Raw genomic sequence first — 13534 nt, forward strand, 5'->3', positions numbered from 1 at the left:
CACAAGTAACAAGAGCATAGTTTTTACTGCTGGGATTAGAAAATACCTTTTCCTTTTAAGAATTGTACTTCTAAAAACCTCTATTATCATGTTCAAATATAACAGAAATAGTGAAAAATAATTCATACCTTAAATATGAGCAATGGAGTATTACTCATTCAAACTTTCTTTCTAAAATGATTTTATGAACAATATTTTTACATTTAATCTTTGAACCTTGTGCTGATAACGTTTTATAAAATAAAAACAGATTACTAAAATCATATGGAAAACAGAATAAAAATAAGAGCACTAATTCCCTTTTTTGAGTGATTTATATTGCTGTTGGGAATGCCCATTTTATAGGCATAAGATGACTTGGAAAACTTATGCTTCTACAGTAGCAAGTGGCATCCACAAAATACATTATTTACAACGGTTCAAAGTTTTTTTAGGGCTATATTTCTCTTTCGTCTGATGATACGAAAAAGAAAGAAGGCCCTTTACTCTTTCCCACTCTTTTTCGCAACCCTTCAACTCCCCATCCCCACTCGGGAAAAAGAAAAATTGCAACTCTAGCCACAAACACAGAACGATCGGCACTCATCTTCGCAAGGTTTATGTTAAATTTTGCTGAATTTTCATATTGTTTGCTCAATTGCTCTTGTGATTTGAGATGAACCTTTATCGGTGGAGGAGAGGAATAAAGAAAATAATCATGTCTGGTTAGGGGTCGTATTTAACAGACCACATTCCTTCGAGACTTTGAATACTTTATAAGTTTTATGCTTAAAACTATCAACTTTTCTTACAGAGTATTAAAATAGCTGCTGCTGAAATGGATAAAGAAGATCGAATAAGTTATCTGCCAAGAAATGTTATAGATCGTATCTTTGAGCTCCTGCCTGTCGAAGATGCAGCAAGAACTAGTATTTTGTCCACAAAGTGGAGATATATTTGGGCCGCGCTTCCAAATCTGGTGCTAGATAATCTCTTTTGCAATAAATTAGCATCAAGATCTGGATATATTTTCGAACAAACAATAGACAAGATTCTCTTACAACATGTTGGAGATATTGTTACGTTTGATCTTGATATGTCAGGACTAGAGTTGTCTCTGTGCCCAGATATAGATAGATGGATACTTTATGCCACCAGAAATAGTGTCAAGAAGTTAAAGCTTAACATGACAGAGTATAGAACCTCCAAAGTGCCTTCTTATATATTCAATTGTCCAACCCTGACAAAATTGAAACTCTTCAACTGTGTCGTTAAACTCCCAAAATCCTTTCTTGGCTTTCAGAAACTTACAACGCTTTTTCTGCAAAAAGTAACCTTTGAGTCAACTACAAAAATTTGTGTTATTAATGTCCCCCTTCTTGTCAAATTGTCCTTGATAAACTGTAATGGTACTCAATACCTCAACATTGTTTCAGTTGGGTTGAAGTACTTGCATTTTTGTGAGAGTCGGTGTAATCTTGACCTAAATTGCTTTATGAACTGCAAACAATTGACATGTTTGTATCTGGAGGTTGATAATTATTCAATGCCTGCTGAAAGAATAACTTTGGAAAAGCTTCTTATTAGCTTTGCTACACTTGAGGTGCTTACGTTGTGTTCATTTGAACTTGAGGTAAGAATCTGACATGCATGAATTGTTTTACTTCCCGTCTTAGTTGTGGTTTATTTCTTATTCTTGTATTTGCTCCAAAGCTTTTGAGTGCAGGTGCAGTTCGAAAGGGTCTTCCTTTTACGCTCAACTGCTTGTATCATCTAGAATTAGCTGTAAACTTCAAAGAAATCGGCCAGATTTATTATGCATTCGAGTTGATTCAGAGTTCCGCCAAATTGAGTAAACTTGATATTTGGGTAAGAAACGGTATACATATATATATGTGTGTGTCTGGGGTGTGGGGGTCTGTTTTGTTTTTTCACTTTATATATTAAAACACGAGAAGCTAAACTGACGTGTGGAATTTATTTGATACCATTAGGTCTATGATTCCTGTGATACTGCAGAAGCAATTTTGAAATGTATAGACACACCAATTACTTTCTTGGACCAACAGCTCAACACGCTCAAAGATGTTGCTATGCATTATTTTAAGGGTTCAAAAACTGAACTGTTTTTCATCAAGTTGTTGCTTGCTCGTACTCCATCTTTGGTAAGGATGAATATCGACCCGTATGGTTCTTTGGAAGACTGGAATATTGCCATTGAATTGATGCGGTTCCCTAGAGCATCTCCCAAGGCAGAGCTATTCTATTTGACAAATGTAGATAAGAATTTACAAGCCGTGGATTGATTTGTGATTCAAGTCTACAAAGGCAGGATGCTATATGTTTTCAGTGTGTTCTCTTAATTACTTTGATAAACTTGTTCTTAAATAGATGTTTTGAAAGTTCAGTCTTAATTGATGTGTGTGATGAGATTAGCAGTTCCTTTTGCTAATGTCTTCCATTCTAATTTGGTTGTTTGTTTTGTGAGTTGAAAGAAATGCAAGGAACAGAAAAAAACACATCTGAGAACTTGTGTTTGTGTTGGAAAAAAAACAGAACACTTGTTTGTTCATACATGTTCAACTTGTTAAATGTCCTTATACAAAGGGTAGTAGAAGTCCATTGTTTTTCTTTTAAATTCCAAAAGACTTTTTTTTAGAAGAGAAGCACTTCCATTCCCTAACATTTCCTTCTTTTCAATAACCAAATTAAACTACCATTCCAGAGGGAAATATTTTCATTCTCCCTTCCTGTCAGCCAATTTATTCTTGACCGTAATTTCCAATAATCCTCTTGCCTTTTAAAAATGGCATTTTCTAAGTCAAAAAGGAATTCACTGCCTGGATAGTTAGGCGATGCTTGGAGGCTTTAAGTAGTCTCCTCATCTTGTGGAAAATGTCTTCAAAGGTAATTTTTTTGCCCACTTGGTTACATAAGATTCCAAACTTGCTATGGCATCTAATTTGAATGGTCTTGTTCTGACATTATCAAGATTGGACAATGGTCTGAGTGGGTCCGGGGCAAGTAGTGTACTTGGGTATCCGGATAGCACAATAACCACTCATTGTTTGCTAGAAAACGATCTACACGTTCAAAAATGAGAGATCATCTATTTTTATATCTTTTGTTTAGCCGCGTGTGACTACCATTAAAGCCTATATCATTGAGCTCACAATGATTAGTAATATCTTGAAAGTCTTTAGCACAAGCTGAGTTATGGGGATTTCCGCTTTTTTTCTTCGAGTTATGTAAAAGTTCATCGAAATCTCCCATCATAGTTATTTTTATACTATGGAGATTATCCAATAGTATCCTACGCATGTATCTATGAGTATTAGCATAAACAACACTAAATAACAAAGAAGTGTCATAGTATTTTACCTTAATGATTGCATGGACTTCATGAGTAGTAGTAGCAATTTCGTCCAGTTCCAGAATTGTATCATCCCAGAGTTCCGCAATGCCTCCAAAGTTTTCTACCGCCATAATTTCTATAGTTCTTGTAATGGGAAGTCCTCCAGCAAAGATTAATGGTTTATGCCAATCTAGAAGTGGATGAAAATTCCTCCTAAAATTCGGCCCATACCTACTCTACAATTCCATATTATTAGATTCATTGAGATATGTTCATATTGGGTTGTACAATTAGTGGCATGTTCCTCCTGGATCCTATCTGTGCACCTAGCTCCCTTAGGATGGGGTTTATAACTAGAACATAATTCCCTAGCCAGGAGTTTACCAAAAGTCTTATATCTAACAAGCTTTTTAAGAGATTTGGATAACAAATAAGGATTAACTTCTTTTCGATTTTTTCTTTGTAAACCATTACTTTTATTTCTCTTAACACTGATATTTCTGTTGTCTTTTCTCTCATTAATTCTAGAGCTTTCTCTATTTCTTCCGAGTTTACGATTGCATTTTGTACTAGTGAATGTAGTGGGGCAGGGATTGGTACCTGAGACGATGAAGCTACATTGTTTGGTCCCTAATTTGAGCTCTCTAACGACCCCGGCGGCACCAACACTGGTGGAGGATATCCCTGTTAGTATGGATGGAGTGGGTTGAAGAGAGCGTCCATCCCTAGGGTCGACATAGTTGGTGGTAGGAAGGGCATTTTGACTGGATTCTGGTAGATGGGTTGTAGTACTGGGGTTTCGTAGGTTGGGATGTGAAAGAGGGGTATTGGTGAGTACTGGTAGCTTAGAGGGGACTGCAAAACAAATGACATCCAGACATGGGTATTATATATTTTCATTGCAAGAATAGTACCAGTACAAAGAGGATCATGAGCTGAATCCGTACCCTCTACTTAATTAGGTACACCAGCTTCAATCATGGGTGTTAATGTATGAATGAGTTTTACATTATCAGATTAAATTGACCTATTGTATATTTAACATAATTTTCTATCATAAAACTTAATTTGGTAATATAAACAATAAAATAAGAGATATGTTATAAGATATAACAAACTAAAATACATTAATAATGTAAAAAATAATTGCATTATTACTATATAGTAGTTTTTCGTAAACAAATCAATTGTATTTTTTTGTTTTATTTCTTCCTCTTTTTTTTTTTTAGATTCATATTAGTTGTGTTTGTTGTATCATGATTTTTCACAATAAAATGTTCATTATAGATTAAAATGATAACACAAATTCATATGTATTTTTAATAGTTTTAGAACTTATTGGTATAAATCATGTTTCTACAAAAAGTCAAATATTTCTCCAAGAACATTGGTCAAACACATGACAAAACATCACCCAAAACTTTATCGAAAAGTAACTTGCCAAAAATATTTGAAAATCTTTGACCAAATCCTAGCTTAATATATAGATAAATAGATAGATTATGATGATATGAAAATCTTTGATCAAACGCTAGCTTGATATAGTATAGATATAAAGAGATATAGATATAGATAGATCATTTATGATGATATTTTAAATCTTTGACCAAACACTAGCTTAATACAGTATAAATATAAGATATAGATAGATAGAGTATGATGCTATGAAGGATAAAAAAAGAGTCCTCACTAGGGAAGTTAGGATTCCATTCATCTTCTCCGAAAAGTATGTGTTAAATTTTGCTGAATTTTTATATTTGTTTGGTAGTAGATGAATTTGTTTGCTCAATTGCTCTTGTGACTCGGGATAAACCTTTATCAGTGGAAGAAAAGAATAATAAGAATAATGTATGTAATAGAAGTGATAAAAATATTGAAAACTATGAACTTTTTCTTACAGATGGTATTAACACAGTTGTTGCTGAAATAGATAAAGAAGACGAATAAGTTATCTGCCAAGAAATGTTATTGATCGCATTTTTGAGCTCCTGCCTGTTGAAGATGCAGCAAGAACTAGTACTTTATTCACAAAGTGGAGATATATTTGGGCCGCGCTTCCAAATCTGGTGCTAGATAATCTTTTTTGCAATAAATTAGCATCAAGATCTCGATATAACTTCGAACAAACAATAGACAAGATTCTCTTACAACATATTGGAGATATTGTTAAGTTTGATCTTGATATGTAAAGACTAGAGTTGTCTCTGTGCCCATATATAGATAGATGGATACTTTATGCCACCAGAAATAATGTCAAGAAGTTAAAGCTTAACATGCCAAAGTATAGTACTTTCAAAGTGCCTTCTTATATATTTAATTGTCTCCCTGGAAAAATCGAAACTCTTCAACTGTGTCATTAAACTCCCAAAATCTTTTCTTGGCTTTCGGAATCTTACAACGTTTTTTCTGAAAAAAGTAATTTTTGTGTCAACTACAATTTGTGTTATTAGAGCCCCTTTTCTTGTCAATTTGACCTTGATAGAGTGTACTGGTGCTGAATACCTCAACATTGTTTCAGCTGGGTTGAATGTTTCAGCTGGGTTGAATTTCTTGTATTTTTATGAGAATTGGTGTAATCTTGACTTAAATTGCTTTATGAACTGCAAACAATTGACATGTTTGTATCTCGAGGTTGATAATTATTCAATGCCTGCTGAAAGAATAACTTTGGAAAAGCTTCTTATTAGCTTTGCTACACTTGAGGTGCTTACGTTGTGTTCATTTGAACTTGAGGTAAGAATCTAACACCGAATTGAGTGAGAGTAAATAACAACTCGAATTCAATAAACTACGTAGCCAGCGTAGGAGAGGATTGAACCGTAAAATCGGATGTTTTCCTTTTTGTCCCAAAAGAAGACTTGATTTGATTGATTGTAAATCCAAAATTGGTTGATTTGCCCCTACCTTGGCAAAGTATCGGACGGACATAACAACGACGTCGACTCGTTGTACATCACCGGCTCATAGGTAATGGTTATCAGACTAGAGAAACTCCCAAATGGTGCATGATAGCATATGAAATGATCTGATTGAGTTGCATATTACTGAGTCCTTCTTAAAACATAGTTTTACTTTCAAACTTATGCTATTTTACTGAGTTGAGTTATTATCCTGAGTTGAGTATATCTTGATGGTTATTATTTTTCTGTCGGTTTACATACTAGTATATTTCATGTACTGACATCATTTGGCCTGCATCGTTTTATGATGCAGACATAGGTATTAGAGATCCTCGACATGAGTACCATTGAAGATCCATTTCCTTCTTGATAGTGGTGAGACCTCCTTGCTTTCAGAGGAATCAAATTATTTTATTTGTTGTTTATGAGTAGTTTCTTTCATGGTAGTCGTCAGCTTGTCTCGACACCTTCTTGATAGATGATAGAGGCTTCACAGACATAGACTGAGTAGATTGGAGTTGACATCCCTTTTGAGTCTGTTTTGCTCAAACTTTTATTTATGAGATTAGGTTGATTTTTAAAGATTGTCTAATTAAAACTATTATTTTATTTGAGTTGTTGAATTGGTTAGCCCACTAGAACGTCTCTTGTTATTGCATTGAGTCTTCCGCTGATTGATTGAATGAGTGATCGGACCAACTGGTTCGCTTAGGGAGCAGCAATGATTTTCAAGTGCCGGTCAAGCCTAAGGCACCTTCTCGAGGCGTGACGTTCTTAGTGATGAAACTCCATTTATCAAGACAATTGAGGCACTAATGAACCTTTCTATACACGATCAAATATTTTGCACAAGATTCAACTCTTTCAATAAGAAGACGATGAATTGGCGGCAAGGACATATTTTTGGAGAATCACAAACATGAGTTTTTAATTTCAATGAATCCAAGTCAGAAATGATTGGTTAAGAAGATGTAGGGTATTCATTCGATCTGCATAAAGCTCGGTCTCAAACGATCATGTGTTTACATGTGGAGGCATAACAATATCTTGGCGTTCAATGAAACAAACATTTGTGAGATAGAAGTTCAACAAATCTGTTCAAGTTATAATCTTGTTAATTTATTCATTAAGGCACTACCAACATCAATATTTGTGAAATTGAGATATAAGATTAGAATGTGTCATCTCCGAGGTATCAAATAAAGCTTTAATCAAGGGAAGTATAATACGCGTTACACTATTTTTTCCTTAATCGATGTTTTGTTCCACCGAATTTTTCTGGCTAGGTTTTTAATGAAGCAACAAATAATGCGTATTAAAAGATATGTGTACTATTTTTCCTTCACTAGAATTTTTTCCCATTGGATTTTTTTTATTAAGGTTTTAACGAGGCACAGTATCTATGGACATCCAAGGGGGGTGTTATAAATCCATTGAATAGTGGATTGTCCATTTTAGTTTATTCATGAACTGTCAGATTCATGTATGTATATTTTCAAGGTGATATGTACCTTTTTGAATAACAATGTATCTACTAGTTTGAGCATTCAACATGGTGACATTTGAGGTGATATCTCAACCTATAAATAGAGATAACATTCACTATTGTAAGACACACTTGAATAGAAGAAAAATTTTCTCCTTCATCTATATTTCTTGCCTTTTTTGTTTATACTTATATTGTTTTGAGCTTAATTTTACAACAATTTGAATTTTTTGCCTTTCATTAAAAATATCTTTTTTTGACAAAATCGTCTTTTCACTCTTTTAAAAAAAAATATTATTTAATGATATTTATAATATTTTAAAGTAAAAAATCCTAAAATATATGATAAATTTTAAAAATTAAAGAGTCCTAAAATATACAAAATTACCTTTTACTATTTACCTTATATTTAGTAATTTGACATCAGCTAAAATTTAACTTATTAAAACTTTAAAATTAATAGTTTATCTTATACAAATCTCTCCTTATAAAATTGGTATTTAATTAACCAACGGACTCACGAATTTATTAATATGAGGTATGCTTTATGTCGAAGCAAGATATCAGGGTATTACGACATAAATTTAGTAGTTGTGACCAATTAATTTTTTTAGTTTTATTAAATTAGTGGAAAAAGAAAAATTAATCAAGCAACAAGACTCTTATTAAATTCAGGAGTTCTTAAGTCTTAATAATCAGGACTTTAAATGACTAAAGTTATTTTTCCATCTTTAGTTTTGTAATAATTGTAAAAAGACAATGGCGAAAGTGTCGATTATTTTCAAAGTTTATTTTTTTTGTAAAACTTTAAAAATCTCAACGTTGACTCTTTGATATCAAACAAACTTTTATCTTGAAAAAAAAGACATAAATTTTACACGTGAATTAAATATGCTTAATACCTACAAAAGTTTTATATTCCTCTTTGGATAAACTTTTTTAATCCTTGACATATAATTCTTAGTGGGTAAAATTATATTATTAAATAAACGGAACACCAGTAGAATATGACTCAATTTTTAATATATTTGTGTATTTTAAAATCAAATATATACCACCTCTATCTATAGAAAATCCTACAGGTAAACTCTTCGAGGTATATTTGTAACTAACACAAGTATTATTGTCACTAATCATGACGATAATTTTTTTGTCACTAAAATTATTATTTTTGTGACGACATGATAGGTTTCAGCTATAAAATTATAAGTCATTTTTGTAAAAGTAAAATTATCGCTAATTTAAATCTTTAGGGACAAAATATATTTTAGTGTATAAAAGAGTGTTTTTAGTGACGAAATTACTTTTGTTTAACTACGAAATGTTATAGATCACATCTTTGAGCTCCTGCCTGTCGAAGATGCAGTAAAAACTAGTATTTTGTCCACAAAGTGGAGATACATTTGGGCCGCGCTTCCAAATCTGGTGCAAGATAATTTCTTTTGCAATAAATTAGCATCAAGATCTCGATATATCTTCGAACAAATAATAGACAAGATTCTCTTACAACATATTGGAGATATTGTTACATTTGATCTCGATATGTCAGGACTAGAGTTGTCTCTGTCTCCAGATATTGATAGATGGATACTTTATGCCACCACAAATAATGTCAAGAAGTTAAAGCTTAACATGCCAAAGGATAGTACTTTCAAAGTACCTTCTTATATATTTAATTGTCCAAACCTGACAAAATTGAAATTCTTCAACTGTCATTAAACTCCCAAAATCTTTTCTTGGATTTCAAAGTCTTACAATGGTTTTTTTGGAAAAAGTAACTTTTGTGTCAACTACAGATATTTGTGTTATTACTGCCCCCCTTGTTGTCAAATTGACCTTGATGAGATGTATTGGTACTCAATACCTCAACATTGTTTCAGCTGGGTTGAAGTACTTGCAGTATTGTGAGAGTCGGTGTAATCTTGACCTAAACTGTTTTATGAACTGTTGGGTTTTAAAGGTGTGAATGAAAAATGAAAAGTTGTGACTTTTCCAAAGGGTTGTGATCGTTTTGAAAGGTTGTGACTTTCTGAGAGGTTGTGACTTTTCCGAAAGAAAAAAAATTGTAACTTTTTTGAAGAGTTGCGACTTTTCTGAAAGATTGTGACTTTTGTGAAAGGTTGTGCCTTTTTCGATAAGCCACAATAAGCACTTGTTCACAGTATACTTTGTTGTCTATAAATAGAGGATTTTCCTCTCATTTTTAAACATTGAATTTCTTCCTCTTCTGCATATATTTTTTTACAAACAAAGTTGAGTCTTTGTGATTTTGTTGTTGGCTTTTGAGTTCGCTGAAATTATTGAAGTTTGAGGTACCGCTACTTCTTTAATAGTTTATTCGTTTTATCTTGGGAGGAAATAATCCATAACGTCGGGTACAGTGAGGGGATTAAATTTCTTAAGGACACACAGTGAATTCTATGGACTCGGATTTTTTTTAATTATTATTTTCATCTTTATAGTTTCTGGTTTACTAACCTTAATAAAGGAGGAATAACATGAACCACATACAATTGACAAGTTTGTGTCTCGAGGTTAAAAATTATCCAACGCCTGCTGAAAGATTAACTTTGGAAAAACTTCTTATTAGCTTGACTAAACTTGAAGAACTTATGTTGTGTTCATTTGAATTTGAAGTAAGAATCTGACATACGTAAATTACTTTACTTCCCGTCTTATTGGGTGTGATTTGTTTTTCATTCTTGTATTTGCACCAAAGCTTTTGAGTTCAGGTGAAGTTCCAAAGATGATCCCTTTTACGCTCAACTGCTTGTATCATCTACATTTAGGTGTAAACTTCACTCAAATCGGTCATAGTTATTATGCATTCGAATTGATTAAGAGTTGCTCTAATTTGAGTAAACTTAAGATTTGGGTAAGAAATGTATGATCTGTTTCCTTTTTTTCACTTCATATATTAAAATATGATGGAGAAGCTAAACTAACGTGTGGTATTTATTTGATACCATTAGGTCTATAATTCCTCCAATAGAGCAGTTTTAAAATATATAGACACACCAACTTTCTTGGACCAGCCGCTCAACAAGCTCAAAGATGTTACTATGCATTATTTTAAGGGTTCAAAAACTGAACTGTTTTTCATAAACTTTGTTCTTAAATAGATGTTTTGAAAGTTCAGTCTTGTGTGATGAGATTAATTAGCAGGCTTACTTTGGTTGTTTGTTTTGTGAGTGAAAAGAAATGACGGGAACAGAAGAAAACACATCTGAGAACTTGTGTATGTGTTTGTGTTGGGAAAAAAATAGAACACTTATTTATTCATACATGTTCAATGTCATTATAATAGAGAGAGCTAGTTCATTGATATCTACTAGACAAGTACTTATCATAACACCTTAATAATATGTATAGCAAACATTTTTAATAGACCTGATTCATCAACCTTTATTTGTTAATCATCAAAATTAATTTAATTTAATTCACCCTAATAAAATAAATGTATCTCAATTTGCTGACTTCATCTTTTTTAGGTTATCAACTCAAATGAAGTAACATTTATCTCAAGGATTTGACTAAAGTGGACAACAAACTGCTTAGTGAGAAAAAAATAATTAAGAGTGTAGTAAACCTTTTACTCGAGTAAAATGATTCTTTGCTTATTATGGACTCTTTATAGAATACAATTCTCCCAACAACTTATATCGAGAAAGCTAATTTATAAGGCTATGACAAAGACCTATTGTTACCTTCTTGAGTAAAAAATTATTAGTCAGTGCTTACGTCAAATTAATACACTTTATTATAATTAAGTGATTTAATAAAATAAAAGTTCATATTTTATTTATTCAGGCAATAAATAATAAGTAGTCCCATAAATGAAGTTTGAGAAGAGTAGATTGTACATAGACCTTACCCCACCTCGTGGAGGTAGAAAATTATTTTCAAAAACTTGGCTCACGTAATGCACATAAAAATATAGTTAAAAGGAAAATGTAAAGATAAAAACTACCTAACAAATAATTGGAAAAGTATAATATATAAATAGCATTTAGAAAATAAAAAACTCGACATTCCAACACATAACAAGTATATATTAATTTGATATAAATATCAACGAATATCTTTGATATCTTCAAATTGCAAAAAAGTTATTGCAATACCTTGTCTAATTTCTTTATTCTAGAATTCAAACTTACTCATGTGCATTAGGGCACTTGGTGGGACCAATAAAAGCTTCTAAAATCACAAAGAGCTATTTTTAGTTGCCCACTTTGGTACTTTATTTTTATTATTTTTTTGAGTGAAACAATTACTCCAATAAGAATCCTTTTTTAAGGATGCTGGAGAAAAGCAATGAAAGCTTTGTCCTTATCAATATTGATTGAGGTGGGTGATATATATCATAAGTCTTGAATTTGTATCGTAGATATAAAATAATGTTTGTTAAATAATATTTTATGTTAAATGTAAAATTTCGCAATAAGAATTTAAATCTAACTAAATTAAGCTTTAATAAAAATATCAAACACTATATAAATAAATAAACGAATAAAAAATATACTTCTTCTCTTTCTCTTCCTCCTCCAATTCTTCCCTTTTCTTGCATCTAGGATCTTGTAAAGCTAATTTCAATGTTGTTCCGGGGTTACCATATTAATGTGATCGTTTGATTTATAAGTAAGTTATGCAAAATTTAGTAATTTGATTATTATACATTAATTAATACTTAAAAAGATATTATACTAAATGAGGTACATTAAAAAAAAATATTAGTGTGTGTTGTTTTAAGCTATTAATATAAAAGGTTAGCATATTGAATCAATTTCATGACCTCTTTGGTCTTGTAAATCTAATTTTAATTTTGTCACAAGGTTGTCGTTAATATGTTCGTTTGATTTATAAGTAAGATGTCCAAAACTTAGTAATATGATTATTATACGTTAATTAATAGTTAAAAAGATGTTATAATTGAATTAGGTATATTAAAAAAATATTCATTATTCTATGTTGTCGCTATTAATAAAAGGTTAACATATTAGGTCTTGTAAAGCTAATTTTAATGTTGTCCCAGGGTTATCATTAATGTGATTGTACGATTTATAAGTAAGTTATGAAAAATTAGCAATGTGATTATTTTACGTTAATTAATATTTAAAGAGATGTTATATTGAAATGCTAAATATTGAATCAATTTCATAATCTTTTTGGGTCTTGTAAAACCAATTTCAAAATGTTGTCCTAAGTTGCCATGAATATGGTCATTTGGGGGTTATAAGAAGTAATGCAAAACTTAGTAATGTGGTTATTATACGCAAATTAGTAGTGTGATTATTTTATGTTAAGTAATGCATGAATTAGTTACACGGTTTGCTTATTTATGTATTAGTTATTTCACTTTTTATTTAATTTAAAATAATATATAGATTTCCCCCTAATTTATATACGTATTATTAATGTGGATTTTTAAATTCGTATTAATTTTATACATGAATAATTTATCACCTAACTAATGACGAATTCAAAAATTTAGTTAAATGTGATCAAGAATTAACATATACATATGAAAACAAAATTGATCTATATATTTTGCATAATTTTCTATATACATAATATAACTTTTTGACGAAGGATGTTCGACTGGTCACCTGTTACTAGCTATATGTGACTATGTCACTGCACCTAACCAGCAACCATACATGATATCATGTCACTCGTACATGATTTAATACGTGCATAACTCACCTTCAAATAAACTACCAAACGATCCCTTATTATTTAATTGTAATTTTACATATAATTTTAAAAAGGTTTTTTTTCCTTAAGATTTGACCGACTAAAATTTCGCGTTGGCAT

At 31.5% G+C, this 13534-nt stretch overlaps 1 protein-coding gene across 2 annotated transcripts; it reads left to right on the plus strand.

Annotated features, from left to right (window-relative positions):
- Positions 1 to 430: 430 nt before the first annotated feature.
- LOC129886806 (F-box/FBD/LRR-repeat protein At1g13570-like) lies at positions 431 to 2517 on the plus strand. 2 transcript variants are annotated; one of them, XM_055961673.1, is made up of 4 exons: positions 431 to 595; positions 794 to 1612; positions 1693 to 1848; positions 1974 to 2517. In XM_055961673.1, the coding sequence occupies exons 2-4, from the start codon at positions 818 to 820 to the stop codon at positions 2283 to 2285; spliced, it is 1263 nt and encodes a 420-aa protein (XP_055817648.1). In that variant the 5' UTR covers positions 431 to 595; positions 794 to 817; the 3' UTR covers positions 2286 to 2517. The 2 variants fall into 2 exon arrangements, with proteins under 2 accessions (XP_055817648.1, XP_055817637.1); XM_055961662.1 differs by having other exon boundaries at positions 431 to 1612.
- Positions 2518 to 13534: the final 11017 nt, after the last annotated feature.

Source organism: Solanum dulcamara, chromosome 1 (genome assembly GCF_947179165.1).
Source record: "Solanum dulcamara chromosome 1, daSolDulc1.2, whole genome shotgun sequence".
Taxonomy (NCBI): domain Eukaryota; kingdom Viridiplantae; phylum Streptophyta; class Magnoliopsida; order Solanales; family Solanaceae; genus Solanum; species Solanum dulcamara.

Excerpts from the sequence above, each read along its gene's own strand:
- LOC129886806 (XM_055961662.1), top strand. The coding sequence starts at position 818 with ATGGATAAAGAAGATCGAATAAGTTATCTGCCAAGAAATGTTATAGAT. Across the intron at positions 1,613-1,692 it reads TGTGTTCATTTGAACTTGAG|CTTTTGAGTGCAGGTGCAGT; the intron begins GTAAGAATCTGA and ends TTTGCTCCAAAG. Across the intron at positions 1,849-1,973 it reads TGAGTAAACTTGATATTTGG|GTCTATGATTCCTGTGATAC; the intron begins GTAAGAAACGGT and ends TGATACCATTAG.